Source organism: Rutidosis leptorrhynchoides, chromosome 1, assembly GCF_046630445.1.
Source record: "Rutidosis leptorrhynchoides isolate AG116_Rl617_1_P2 chromosome 1, CSIRO_AGI_Rlap_v1, whole genome shotgun sequence".
NCBI classification, from domain to species: domain Eukaryota; kingdom Viridiplantae; phylum Streptophyta; class Magnoliopsida; order Asterales; family Asteraceae; genus Rutidosis; species Rutidosis leptorrhynchoides.
In genome coordinates, this window is record NC_092333.1 from 401,352,267 (window position 1) to 401,368,428 (window position 16,162).

General features: G+C 31.7%; 1 protein-coding gene across 1 annotated transcript in view; it reads right to left on the minus strand.

The window, feature by feature from the left end:
• Positions 1–795: 795 nt before the first annotated feature.
• Positions 796–16,162, minus strand: part of LOC139901347 (putative protein FAR1-RELATED SEQUENCE 10) — a 59,974-nt gene continuing 44,607 nt past the window's right edge. The window contains exons 2-5 of the mRNA XM_071884075.1: positions 2,548–2,603; positions 2,375–2,430; positions 1,272–1,583; positions 796–1,172 (exon numbers count right to left, since the gene is read on the minus strand). Coding sequence (XP_071740176.1) covers positions 796–1,172; positions 1,272–1,583; positions 2,375–2,430; positions 2,548–2,603 — 801 coding nt within the window. The remainder of the gene's footprint in view (positions 1,173–1,271; positions 1,584–2,374; positions 2,431–2,547; positions 2,604–16,162) is intronic.

The window sequence follows — 16,162 nt, forward strand, 5'->3', positions numbered from 1 at the left end:
TTGGGATGAGAATACATGCAGGTTTTATAAATGATTTACAAAATAGACACAAGTACGTGAAACTACATTCTATGGTTGAATTATCGAAATCGAATATGCCCCTTTTTATTAAGTCTGGTAATCTAAGAATTAGGGAACAGACACCCTAATTGACGCGAATCCTAAAAATAGATCTATTGGGCCTAACAAACCCCATCCAAAGTACCGGATGCTTTAGTACTTCGAAATTTATATCATATCCGAAGGGTGTCCCGGAATGATGGGGATATTCTTATATATGCATCTTGTTAATGTCGGTTACCAGGTATTCACCATATGAATGATTTTTATCTCTATGTATGGGATGTGTATTGAAATATGAAATCTTGTGGTCTATTATTATGATTTGATATATATAGGTTAAACCTATAACTCACCAACATTTTTGTTGACGTTTTAAGCATGTTTATTCTCAGGTGATTATTAAGAGCTTCCGCTGTCGCATACTTAAATAAGGACGAGATTTGGAGTCCATGCTTGTATGATATTGTGTAAAAACTGCATTCAAGAAAATTATTTTGTTGTAACATATTTGTATTGTAAACCATTATGTAATGGTCGTGTGTAAACAGGATATTTTAGATTATCATTATTTGATAATCTACGTAAAGCTTTTTAAACCTTTATTGATGAAATAAAGGTTATGGTTTGTTTTAAAATGAATGCAGTCTTTGAAAAACGTCTCATATAGAGGTCAAAACCTCGCAACGAAATCAATTAATATGGAACGTTTTTAATCAATAAGAACGGGACATTTCATTTGGCATCCTCATCTGCCCAAAACAATTCAGCTAGTGTGCCATCTTCATTTGTAAAGTAGTCAGTCGAAAAATCATGTAAACACTCTTGGTTGCTTTTTAGCTTCTCGACAACCATTTGTGCATCACGATCACCAATAAATAAGCTCATGTCCCTCCGAAAATTCTTATAATCAACAACTGATGCACCAACTTGTTCAAAGCCGCCTTGAATCTCTTTCATCAACTTAAAACCTCGAACAGGACCCACATTTAAACTCAAAATAGTATGTAAAAAAAGTTGTTTACCGTATGTGAACTTACGAGAAGCAGTCAAAAACTTGATATCATCATTATTCACAAGGCTGTGATTATGCTTCTCATTGAAAAGTTTTACTTCATACATGGTATCACTAATCCTTGTTACACAGATTTGTGCTTTACAACCACATCGAATAGATAGTCCTCGCCTTCATTGCTTTATAACTTTATTACCTGACTGTTGTCCTACTGCACCATCAGTACCAACTTGAACGTTGGAATTGTCAACATTGACGTTTTCAGACTCCTTTGAAGCATCGGTACAAACTTGTTTCTTTCTCTTGAATCCTTCCCTAACACAGTTGTAATACTTATAATTAGGTAATACTTTTTTGCCAGAAGGATATTGACAACCTTTTTTAGCTTGAAATCCACTCTTTCTTGCATAAGCTTTATAGAAAGCCCACACTTGATTCAAAGAGGTAAATTTTTTACCAACTACAGGCTTAAGTGGTTCATCGACATTTGGTGTCCAATTTCGCGAGCCTTTAGGAGTCAACTCAAAAGAAACAACTGATGACTATGATGATTCGGATTGCTCGACGTTAACTACACAAATGAATCATAATAAAAATTATCCATACATATAACAATTACAATTTAAAAATAACATTCTGAATTCAAAATATTAACTAAACTACAACATATGTGATCAGATTAAAAAAAAAAAAAAACATATGTGATCAGAATTTACAATAATAATTCATGATAATTAGTGAATTTGTTAAATCTGTTGTTCATTTCATATATATATTAATCTGTCAATTTCTAGAATCTGTTGTTCATTTCATACATATAATAAATAAACTACAACATATGTGGAAATCTGAATTTCCAAATTGACAGATAAAGTAAGACAACTATGACAATTTGTTCATTAAAGTAAATTGTGATGACTATTTCAACAATTTTGTATCAGAATGAGAACTCGGGATATGTTGTCCAACAAACATATATGAATAATAATACATTAAATTACAAATTAGGTCAACTAATAAAACAGTAATAAAAAACTAATAATAAGATATATGCTATAAACCTGAACATCCATATGCAATGTTTTAAAAAAGAACATAATACTTTCACTCCAAATTATTAGCCAAATTTTTTTTCGACCAGTCACATATACAAACAACCAAATTCAGTCCGTAGTCGCTACTAATGATGTTCATAATTGAAACTAAAAGTATAATCTGAGTAATAAAAGTACGAAATTTAAATTACAAACGAGATTCGAAAATGAAACAAACAATAAATCAATCAAGAGACAAACTTACCATCTTCTCCAAATTGAATCTCATCTGACGACATATCTGACATCTTGATAAATCTTCTGTATAATTGTGAAATTTGAATGATACAATCGCCAAAAGTAATTTCCGTATATATGCTCCCATGATTCAACAAAATTCGCGATCAATTAGGAACTCCTAAAAACTAGGTCAGTTACCGCCACTCTGCACGATTTGATTTATTTGGAAAATGTGAAAATGAAATACCGCCACTCTGCACGTTTGATTAATCTGAGTATAATGTGAAAATAAAATTTATTTAATTATATGATAACTTTGCAATTGACCAAAATGCCCTTATAGTATGAAACGGAAGCTGCATTTTTAAAGGACAGGTGCCAAATAATGTATGGCAATTTACTTTAATGTATTTTAAGATTTCATGTACAAGAACCAATATATATATATATATATATATATATATATATATATATATATATATATATATATATATATATATATATATGCACGATCCGTGGCTAAGCTTAAAATGAGTATAAACCGGATAAGCAAATGTGAACCACAAATTATCATAAAACTTCATTTTAACTTAAAAAGCATGGAAGGGTAAAAAAGTAATTGTAATAATTATAATTAATAAAAATTAATTATACAAAAGTTAACATATCATGAACCACCTTCATCACCACCACCCACCGCCATCAACCACCACCACCACCACTACCCACCACCACCACCACCACCAACCACCACCACAACCACCTACCACCACCCACCACCCACTGCTACCTACCACAACCCATCACCACCAACCACCACCAACCACGCAACACCACCACCACTACCCACCAACCACCACCAACCACCACCCACCAACCACCACCACCAACAACCACCACCAACAACAACCACCACCACCAACCACCACCCCCCACCACCACCAACCACCCACCACCAACACCACCACCCACCACTATAAACCACCACTACCAACCACTACCAACCCCCACCATCACCCACCACAACCCCCTACCACCAACCTTCACCACCACTCACCACCACCCACCACTCACCACCACCCAACACTAACCACCACCACCACCACCCACGGCTAACCACCACGGACCACCACCGTACCTACCCGTTAAAGAAATTTCGTCCCCGAAATTTGATTGAGGTCATCATGACTAACAATAAGAATGTTATTATGACGAATGTAAGCTAATACATAGAGTTTTATCATGATTAAGAAATATGGATAAAATAATTCTATTTCTCAAAGCGTATGAGTGAAGCTATCGTAAAAGAGTGGAATGAGTAAGTGTAGATTCGTCATATCTTTTGATGTAGATGGGATTGATTTCCAGATTTCAAGGGATTTGGAGAAATCTTCGTAATAAGATTTGATTCTTCGGTAATTAAGGAAATTAGGATCTTCGGTTAAATGCGATAACCTATCACGATTGCTCTGTCAGATTTTTCGCTATAAATCCCCTCCCTTCGTTTATTTACCCCCACAGCTCATCTTCTATTTTTCCTTTCTCAATTCATATTTTAAAGTATTCATCAGTATGCTTCATCCAGTACTGATTCTGGATATACTCCTAACTTTCATATCTGTCATTCTTCTTTTTCATCTATCACCTGAGTATTTTATTAATTTCTACTATTACCTTGGAGTTATAGTAATTTTAATTCTCCCGTACCTTTACGTGGCAATACGTATTGATATGCACGGTTTGTAATTTATGTTTTGTTGTCGAGCTTTATATTTTCTTTTATATTCAAGAGTTCCATACTTTTGTCTCCTCTTCCCAACTTTAAGTCAAGCGATTAATGGTCTAGAATTTGTAGGTATGAATTTTGAAATGAACATAGTTAATGTTCTAAGAAGGAAATTGTAATGGAACGATATTGATTTGTCAAATTACCAGAATATCCTGGAAAAAACCGAATTATCAAGAAAAATATTTTCTTGATATGTCTAGAGGTTAAGTAGAATACAAGAGTCATGTAACATGGCACATGATGACGTTATGATCTGTGAATCATCACGTTCCATTTAGAAACTCATCACAACTTACTGTAATATAATCACATTGATCAAGTGTCATTATATTATACTAACTCATGCTTCAGTTCCCAATACTACTTCAAAACATTCATTTTTTTTTACTCGAAGATTTCAGAATTTAGAAACTAAAATAGTTTCTTTTATGATGTAACACGGATAGGGCGAAGAGATAAATAATCTCAGATGAGAATAGTTATGAATATATCTTCAGAAATATCGAGGATATTTATAACGAAAGATACGATGATATCTTAGAATTTTTAATATCAGATGATGATGATGAAGAATATTATCCGCAAAGGTTTAGAGTAAGGAGTAAATTATTCGCTAAAGACTTCAGCAGACACTGAATCATTTGGATTCTTTGAAGGCAGATTTAGTCCTTGTGATTTGTCCACAGCCACCTTCATGGTTTGCTCAATCCGTTTTCCAGTTCCAAACCTTCTCTTTTTCTGAGCTTTGCCAACACACTATTCTTTATCATCAACTTTTGACTGTTACGATTGTCTACAGTTTTTGCTGCTTCATTCAGCTTTTCCAAGAATTCGGAGATCTAATTCGTAGATTGGGATGTTTTTCAGAAACTTCACATTCGAAGTATGTAAGTCTTGGATATAGCCGTTATATGTATACATATAACTGTTGGCGTAGAATTTCTGTGAAATTCAAGAATAAGGATTCAAGCTTTTTGGTATGGCAATTATCGTTACAAGATGCAGATGAGTACATGATGGGGTTTCATGAATAATGTAAATATTTTTCAAAGAGACTAAAGCCGAAGTTGCTGGTACATCTGCTGATAATATAGTAGAATATAAAAGGTTCTCCGGTAACGATGGCGAAAGGGCAGCGTATATATTGAGGTTATAATAAGGCTAGTCCGACTGTAAAGCCGAAGTTGACTTGCTGGTGATGTGACAAAACTGGCTACCTTAAAAAGGAATTGCAAGGTTATTTTTGCTAATAAATGTCAAAGGATCTGACACAGGTATGTGTTAAACTATGGCTTTGGTTATGAGAGTTTTTCTGGTGCATGACTGTGGGTAACATGTGGTTGAATCATCATCTCGATTGTTCATTATTTAAAGTGTCTTCAGGAATTTTGAAGGGTTTGAACACAGATTGTAATCGTTAATACACCTATGATGTTCTAGAATTTTGAATGATATGAATATTTTTCTGGTTTTTATGAATAGAAGTGATGTGCTATCACAGTTTTGAAGTCAAAGTATAGCTTTGAAAGATGTAAGAATCTAAAAGTGATGACCTCTGTTAAATCTTGACTTGGATTTTGATTTGTCAAAATCAGAATATGTAATCAAATTTGAATGAGAATGGTTGTTTTGATTTCTATAAAAGAATGTATATTGTTGTAAAAGTAGTGAATATAGTTGGTGATTGCTGAATCAGATTCGAAGAATGTAACATATTAATTGTGAATTTATATATCTCTCGGGTATCACCTACCCGTTAAAAAAATTTCACAATTAATATTTTGTACAAAAGAATTTTTATTACAGTCTTTATGAGAATATATATGTGTATATTTTCTTCAGATGTAACATAGATTTAATGAGTTAATATTAAATTAAACTCATTTGATTTTTCGGCTGGAACTAGAAATGAATAATCTCTAAAACTTTAGAAATTTCGTAATCTTCGTGGATTATTACTTCAACGTAAATGAAATTATGAATCAATACTTCATTATTCATTTTTATTGATATTTACTTGGTGAATGATGTTGGTGTTCGTGGGATTCTTGTGAATTTCACAAGGTACGAATGATGTTTCTAGGAAGTTTTGAGTACATCGAAGATGAAAGTGTAAAATCAAACATGTAATTGATTAATACACTTGATTATTATAAATTGGAATTCATTGAATTTGGAACAGAGGTTGTAGTTAACAATGGTTAAATCGTTAACGAAGGACGTACATCATTGCATATTAGAAATATGAATTAACCGAGTAGTTAAGATCCATACATAATAGCTTAGTACGGAAAGATTTATTTTGATCTCAAAATTTATATATATATAAAATATACACATAATTTCTTCAGAGGGAATGAGTTAATACTTCATAACTCGTTGATATACTATACGCGTTATCGATTTGTAATGATGTCCAAGGTGATTCTTGAACTGACGGTTCTTGTTATGTTATAGGTGCTGCTAGTGCTGATGATGCTGACGGTACTGATGGTACTGGTGATGCTAACAGTACAGTTGATGCCTCTGGTAAAACAAGTCTAGCTTGTAAATCACACACCATTCTTGTCAGGGTTTCTATTCTTCCTTCTATCATTTTGGTTAATCCATTTAATTAATGGTTAAGGTTAGAGCATATAATCTCTAAGACTTTGGAGACTACATAATCGCTGCGGAATGTTTCTCCAAATGAAGTTATGAATCAATACTTCATCGATCATTGTTGTTGGTACTCCTTGTTATCTATGGTGCGTATGACGTTAATGTTCGAGGTACAGATTGTGATGTTGAAGTGTAAGATGTGGATGTTGTTGTTGTTGGTGGTGATAATGGTACTGTTGGTGTTGCAGATGGTGGTACTGTTGTTGCCGGTGCTGTTATTGGTACTTGTAACCTTTGCACCATATTCTCCAAAGCCACTACCCGAGCGAGAAGCTCGTTGACTTCTTCTATTACACCGGGGTGATTATCAGTTCGGACGAGCGGATAAATAAGATCTAGAATTTGGTATAGTATATAATCGTAACGAGATACTCTGGAAATGAGAGAGAAAATGATATTATGAACAGGTTCGCCGGTAAGTGCTTCAGGTTCTTCACCAAGAGGGCAATGTGGTTGATGGAAGGGATCGCCTTCTTCTTGTCTCCAATGATTGAGTAGACTACGAACCCATCCCCAATTCATCCAGAATATATGATGGCTAATTGGTTAATCCATTCCGGTCACACTACTTTCAGAGTTCGAGTGAAACTCCATATCGGAATCCGAGGGACTTGAACTAGTGGCGAATTCCATTTCGTACGATTGAATAAAGGATTTTTTGATATGAAATGATTTTTGGCTATCGGATGGTATTCTAATTACATGGAATACATATATATATATAAAGAGCAAAAGATTTCGTGGATTACGGAGAAATTTTCAGAATATGACAGACAAAGTTTACAGTAACAGATACGCTAAGATGTGAATTAGCAGATACGCTAAGATATGGATTTTGTCTATACACTATTCATACAATTAATGCAGTAATATGTGTCTAGACTAAGAATGATAAGCATTTAATTTCCTAATAATAATAAGCAGATGATTTTCGACTAGAAATGATAAGCAAAACTTTTTGATATGCAGACACGGTCGAAGTCCAGACTCATTAATGCATCTTAATATCTATCAGTTAGACACACTAATGCATGACCTGGTTCGCTAAGACCACCGCTCTGATACCACATGAGACGACCCGTCCTAATCCATAAGGACGAATACAATAACATATGGTTACATTGCGAGATTCTGATCTCTATATGATACATTTTACAAACATTGCATTCGTTTTTGAAAGACAAACTTTCATTACATTGAAATTTGATAGGTATGCATACCATTTCATAATATTCAACTATAAATGACCTAATCTGTCATTTACTTAATAATAATATTTATTGAACTCAACGACTTGAATGCAACGTCTTTTGAAATATGTCATGAATGACTCCAGGTAATATATTTAAAATGAGCAAATGCACAGTGGAAGATTTCTTTCATACCTGAGAATAAACATGCTTTAAAGTGTCAACCAAAAGGTTGGTGAGTTCATTAGTTTATCGTAATCAATCATTTCCATAATTTTAATAGACCACAAGATTTCTATTTTCATTTTTCATAAACATCATCTCATATCAGGCATTTCGCACAAACTGCATAGAGATAAAAATCATTCATATGGTGAAAACCTGGTAATCGACATTAACAAAACGCGTCTAGAATATCCCCATCATTCCGGGACTCTCATCGGACATGATAAAATTGAAGTACTAAAGCATCCGTAACCCGAATGGGGTTTGGTAGGCCCAATAGATCTATCTTTAGGATTCGCGTTAATTAGGGTGTCTGTTCCCTAATTCTTAGATTACCAGACTAAAAAGGGTGATATTTGATTTGATAATCCAACCATAGAATGTAGTTTCGATTACTTGTGTCTATTTCGTACAACATTTATAAAAGCAGCGCATGTATTCTCAGTCCCAAAAATATATATATTGCAAAAGCATTTAAAAAGGGAGCAAATGAAACTTACTATACGATATTTTGTAGTAAAAATATGCATACGACGGAACTGAACATTGCAGGTTGACCTCGAATTCACGAACCTATATTCAATTAGGTATATTAACACATGTAATGGTAATCGAACAAATTCATATATCACTATTAGTGTTATATTTGTTATATTTAGTAATTTATAGGTTTTATTAATTAATTAAGTATATTTATTTTTTATATACTTTAAATAAATAATTAATATCTATTATAAATATATTAATATAATTATGTTTTATGTATTAAATATTTTTATGTAACCAATATTTATTTGATAAAATAATATTGATAACAATAAATGAAAATTTGTAATATTTTTATAATAATAATAATAATATCAGTAATTATAATAATAATCATTTTTAAAATAATGATAATAATAATAATAATAATAATAATAATAATAATAATAATAATAATAATAATAATAATAATAATAATAATAATAATAATAATAATAATAATAATAATAATAATAATAATAATAATGGGTAATAAGTAAACTACCTCAAAGAACTAGCCCTTAAAAAAATGCCCAAGTCCGGGTTTGAACCCGCAACGTCCCGCTAACCCGATACATAACCAAACCACTCTTCCTCGACATCACTTCAAGTATTATCATCGCGTTAATATTTTATGTATCATTACCAATATACATCATCCCTTGTCATCTTAGCCCAATTCTAAGACCTAAGCTCGATTTTTAGCCCAACAACATAAGTTTATTTGAAGGCCAAAGATCAAGTTTAACAAGCCCAAGTATTCAAACCCATATAAAGTTTAAGTGGCCCAGTGTGACGACCCAGAAATTTCCGACCAAATTTAAACTTAATCTTTATATAATTCCGACTTGATAAGCAATGAATTTTAACAAATCTTGAACCTCCGAAAAGAGTTTTACACAAGCTTTTGGTCACCCTTTTATTCCGGCGATTCACGAACGTCATAACTTGATTTAATTGTTTAATTGTTTAATTGTTTAATTATTGTGTATATATATGGATTTATATATATTTAACTTGAAAATATGATAATTAAATATCTCATTAAGTATATTAACAAAGTATTATATATATATTTTCATACTACTAATTTAAAGAGTTTTCAAACAATATATATTACTATTTAAACGACGTAATTAACTTATGTTAAAATGTATTTACATATAATGTATTACGAGTGTAAATACATCCTTACAAGTATTGAATACACTTTATAATATACCAATATATATAAAGGATAGCTATACTCATATTTCCGTTCAATTTCCTCAAAGAATTCTACTCGCATTCATACGGTATTTTTACCCGTATTATACACAGCTTCTAGAAGTATTTACTATCGGTATATACCAATAGAAATCTGCAATTATTTGTGTAATATGTCATCCATGATCTAATCAATTTAATATGTCATGCATGACTTAATACAATTTAACTTATCTTAGATATTTTTACTAAAAGCCAAAATTATAAGCTTATAAATAAGGACCATTTTAACTCATTTTTACTCCACATTTTCTTAAACTAAAAACACACACTTGAATGCTCTCATATCATACTTTAATCTCAGCAACTTTCCTCTTCATAATCAAGGTAAAATACTTCTCAAAATCCTTGTTCAATTCCTTGTATAGTTGTTATCTTATTATATTTATAAAACTTGTAAAAACTAGAACTTGTTTTGGTGAACACCAAGCTTGTTTGAAAAACTAATCTAATATTTCTAACTTAACTCTAATAACACTTATTTATATGTATTATAATTCTATATTAAGTTAATATAAGAACTTATAACTTGTACATATGAAGAACACCTTGAAACTTAACATATATCCTTTAATCTCCATTCGGTAAAAAGCGGGCTGTTTTGGGTTGGGAATTAAAAACCTATCTTAGACTTTGAGTTCGAGGCTAAGACTTTGGAAATATGTTAATATATGTAAATAAGACTTCCAGTATTTTTTCATGATTTTAGACAAAGTGGAAGTATTTTATCAAAAATCATATATTGGGTGGATGCCAGGATTTTTCCAAATCTGTCCACCGACACAAAAAGAGGGTAAAGCTCTAAAAATTACTACTTGTGATGAAATTTTCGAATTTGTTTTGTAAAATCTACTTCTTAATGAATCCATAGCAATTTGATTCACTTTAAACGGAGTTGTAATGAATATTTGGCGAGCAAAACAAAATCTGCTAAAATTAACGTTGTATGGACGAAATTTATATTATAAAAACTATATTAACCATATCCTTGTTAATTTTTCCTATATCCTATATATATTTGGACATGTTATCAGTAGTGTAAATAAATATTATAATCTTGGTTAATTCTGTGATTGTATATATGTATAATAATATTCTTGGTACGTCCTAACACAATAAGTATACAATACGTTTTGATAAATCCTAAGACAATATGTACACAATACGTCTTAGTTAATTCTAAGACAATACGTATACAATACGTGTCTGGGTTGATGCAAAGACAATATATATACAATACGTCGTGGGGTAATTCTAAGATTATATATATATATACCGATTATTGGACTATTGGACTTTTCGGACTATTTTGGACTACTAACAAAAGATTATTACCAATGGACTACTAACATAAAATGTTAAAAATTATTATATAAGTATTTTATGAACTTGCTTTATTTTATTCATATGTCGTATTATTATTCTAGAATCGTTATTATTGTTATAGGTTCGTGAATCCAAGGACGACGGTCATATTTTTAATAAGTTGAAAACTTATTATTAATATACTTTTACTACTGTGAGTATATAGTCCCATTTTTAAACTCTACAAATATTTTGGGATGAGAATACATGCATTTTATGTTTTACGCCATAGACACAAGTACTTAAAATATATTCTATGTTGAGTTGTACCACTTTGCATATCTTCCCTAATAGCTTGGTAACTAATATTTACATGTTGTAAGAACATGTATACGCGAATCCTATTGATAGATCTATCGGGTTTGACAACCCCAACCGGGCTAGTCGCTCTAGTATCGTAAACGGTTGCATAGCACTTCGTTTTTACTACACTTGCTATAGTGTAGGGAGATTTCATAATAAAGGGAATATGCCACATTAATGGTTAAGTATGGTTACCGAAGCGCTCAACAACTTATAGAATACTTTTATACACTTGCGAGTGTACATATATTTATAACTATGAAATCTTGTGGTCTATATTTATATCGATGCTAAACCTATATATCTCACCAACCTTTGTGTTGACTGTTTAAGCATGTTTATTCTCAGGTCCTTAAGAAAGTCTTCCGCTGTTGCATTATCTGAGCAAGCTGTGCATGGAGTCTCATGTTTTTGTTTAAATGAAGTGTTGCATTCAATAAAACCTTCGTCATGTATTATATTCAACTTTTATGTCACGTGTGTAGTATTTGGAAACCGATGTATTATGGGGATTATTTCTTAAATAATCGCCCACTTGTTGAAAACTGCATTATGTAAAATAATGATGTGCTTTTTATGAAACGAATGCAATATTTTCTAAAACGTATCATATAGAGGTCAAATACCTCGCTATGGGACCAATGAGAACGTACTGCGTTTATAGTAATATGGACGGGTCGTTTCATTTGGTATCAGAGCGGTGGTCTTAGCGAACCATGTCTTGCATTAGTGTGTCTAACTGATAGTTATTAAGATGCATTAGTGAGTCTGGACTTCGACCTTAACTGCATGTCAAAAGTTTTGCTTACCATTTCTAGTCGGAAATGATCTGCTTATCACCCTTAGAAAATTACATGCTTATCATTCTTATTCTAGACACATCTTACTACATTGATTGCATAAATAGTGTATAGACAAAGTTTATATTTTAGCGTATATGCTAATTCATGTCTTAGCATTTCTGTTACTGTAAACTTTGCCTAACATATTTCGTAAATTCCTCCGTAATCTATGAAATCTTTTGCTCTATATATATAGATATTCTATGTAATTAGAATACCATCCGATAGCCGGAAATTATTTCATATCGAAAAATCCTTTATTCAATCGTACGAAATGGAACTATCCACTAGTTCAAGTCCCATCGAATTTCGATATGGAATTTCACTTGAGCTCCGAAAGTAGTGTGACCGGAATGGATCAACCAATTAGCCATCATCTATTTTGGATGAATTGGGGATGTGTTCGTAGTCTACTTAATCATTGGAGACAAGAAGAAGGTGATCCCTTCCATCCACCACATTTCCCTCTTGGTGAAGAACATGAGGCATTTACCGACGAACCCGTTCGTAACACCATTTTCTCTCTCCTTTCCAGGATATGCCGCAACGAGTATAATATTACTAATATTATTGAGGTTATCCGACCTTTACTCCGTATCTTGCATGGTGAAATATTTAGTAAACAAAAAAATTACTGTCATGAAAAGCAAAACTTCATTAGCAAGTGCATCCTACATCATTTCATTCCTTTTATAAAGCTCTTGACCTCTCTTTTTATTCAAGAAACTTTAAACATCTTCTTTCACAATACAAAACAAAACAAATTCTCATCATCTATACTCACATCAAACCACTACCAGCACCAGCACCAGCAGTACCAACAACATCACAAGCCTCAACATCTCAAGCCGCATTACGAGCATCAATATCATATTCACCGCAGGCACTGAGGGATACCAACAATAATGAGTGATGAAGTATTAATTCATTGTCTCATTTACGTTGAAGAAATATTCCGCGGCGATTATGTAATCTCTAAAGTTTTAGGGATTATTCATTTCTAGTTCCAACCGTAAACCAAATGAGATTAATATAATATTAACTCATTAAATCCATATTACATCTGAAGAAAATATACATACATATATTTTCATAAAGACTGTAATAAAAATTCTTTTGTACAAAATATTACTGTGATGACCCGGAAATTTCTGACCAAATTTAAACTTAATCTTTGTATGATTAACATTTCCGACACGATAAGCAAAGTCTGTAAACTGAATCTCAAAATTTTTGAACTACTTTCATATATTCAAATACCTTTCGGTTGTTCTTGACAATTCGCGAACAATTATATGTATATATATACATATATATATATATACTATAACTTGAAAACGTAACAATGTATTAATTGTTTAATACCGTACATTAAACTTATTGGTTTAAATATTTATTTAAATATATATGATAAGTTAGAATATTAATTGTATGAATAACTTGCGACGTATATTTAAAAACGTGTTTTAAAATATTGAGAATAGATATTAACTTGGTTATGAAACGTTTGATAAATACTATTATATTAATAAATAACGAGACAATGATTTATAGAAGTAAATGACCAAAACACTCGAAAGATTAAGATATACTTTGAGTGATATTGTTTATGGATAATTTAAGGCTATATTTTGACAAAGGTACGTGTCACGAAACGTAAAATGCAAGTTTTCTAAGTGTACGAAAATGCATTTGAGAAACCGAAACCGGGACATAAGTTGAGTAACAACGTACGAGTCATCGGAACGAAAATTACAGGTCAACTATGCACATGAATTTAATATAATATATAATTAATTATATAAATTAAATATATTATATATATTTAAATAATATGTCAACAAACAAGAAAATAAAAGTTTGTGAGCTGGATCAGAGGGCCATGCGATCGCATGGCCTTGAAGCACAAATCCCATGCGATCGCATGGGGTGCTTTTTCAGAAAAAGTTCTATAAATTGCACGATTCTGGTTCAGTTTTCTCACACTTTATATTACTCCGTATTACTTATGTTATTTATTTAATTTATTATTTATAATTATTATAATTATAATAATAATAATAATTATTATTATTAATAATAATATTAAGATTATTATTATTAATCTTATTATTAATAGTATTAGTATTATTATTTTTACGATACAAAAATAATAATATATATATATAATATCACGACAGAGGGATGTCCAAATGATTTCGAAACGGGTTTTCGAGCAAGCTAGAGCTAAGGAAATTATGGGTTATTGTCAAAGAGGTTATGGGTAATATTCGGGGGTATATTTGTGAATCAAACCTAGTATTTATCATCTCTGTTGCGTCTACGTAATTTCCTACAATATTAAATCTCAATATTGGTACGTAAGCACTCATATTTTATCTTTTATATATTAATTGTGTATCCATATCTAGTGCTCGAGTATATATATTTATACATGCTTGTATGCTAAATTTCGTCGCTAAATAGTTTATAATGATTCACGAATTAAATACATATATTACTGGTAAAAGGTATATGATATACATGTTTTTGGAAAGCTGGCGAAAAATCAATAACTTTTCATTTAGATATCGAATAGTTTCGATGAACGGATTAAAAGATACGATCAACTGAATTATGATTGACGTTAATTGGAATTGCTTTTGAATCTGCAATTAATATTTAAAACAACTTGTTTGCAAGATTGATAAATTGGATTTTTGAATATTACCAACCGAGTAAATGAATCCTTATATAAGGTATGTCTCGTTTTGTTAAACTATTGTCAAAATTGAATTTTTGAAACGACTTTGGATAACTTTTGTATGTCGATCTCGAGCATTAGGATTGTGATACACTATGACCTGACCTAGCTTGATAGACATTTATTGACCAATATATATTCTCTAGGTTGAGATCTACGGTTATCTGGTAATCCGAGTTTCGATCACATTTTGGTGAACAACTTTATATGCTGCTAAGGTGAGTTTCATATGATCCCTTTTACCCATTACATTTTTGGGCTGAGAATACATGCAAATGCTTTATTAACTGATTTACAATATTTATATGCGTGAGTTTCATTTGCTCCCTTTTTAATTGCTTTTGCAATATATATTTTTGGGCTGGGAATACATGCACTTTATTTTAAACGCAATGGATACAAGTACATACTAAATTCTACACCGAGTTTGAACCAAAAATCCGTTAGCTTTGGTAACTAGTAACTGCCGGTTATAAGAACTGGTGGGCGCGAGTAGTTATATATGGATCCATAGGGCTTGACATCCCCGTCTGTTCCAGGTATAGAAACCCTAGCCTGAACTATAAAACAGACGTATGCTATTTGAGTTTAGTACACATTGGTTTGCGTGTATTGTACATGTTGGTTGCATGTATGTTAAAATAGGGGTACTTATTATAACGTTAAAGTTTAGTTACCAGGGTGCTCAATCTTATAGAATATTTTGATAAACGTTTCTGGATGAAACAACTGAAATCTTGTGATCCATCTTTATGTACAGATTATGCAAAACATTAAAACTATGAACTCACCAACCTTTGTGTTGACACTTGTTAGCATGTTTATTCTCAAGTTCCCTAGGAGTCTTCCGCTGTTTGATTATATGTTAGAAAAGCTATGTGCATGGAGTCTTACATGGCATATT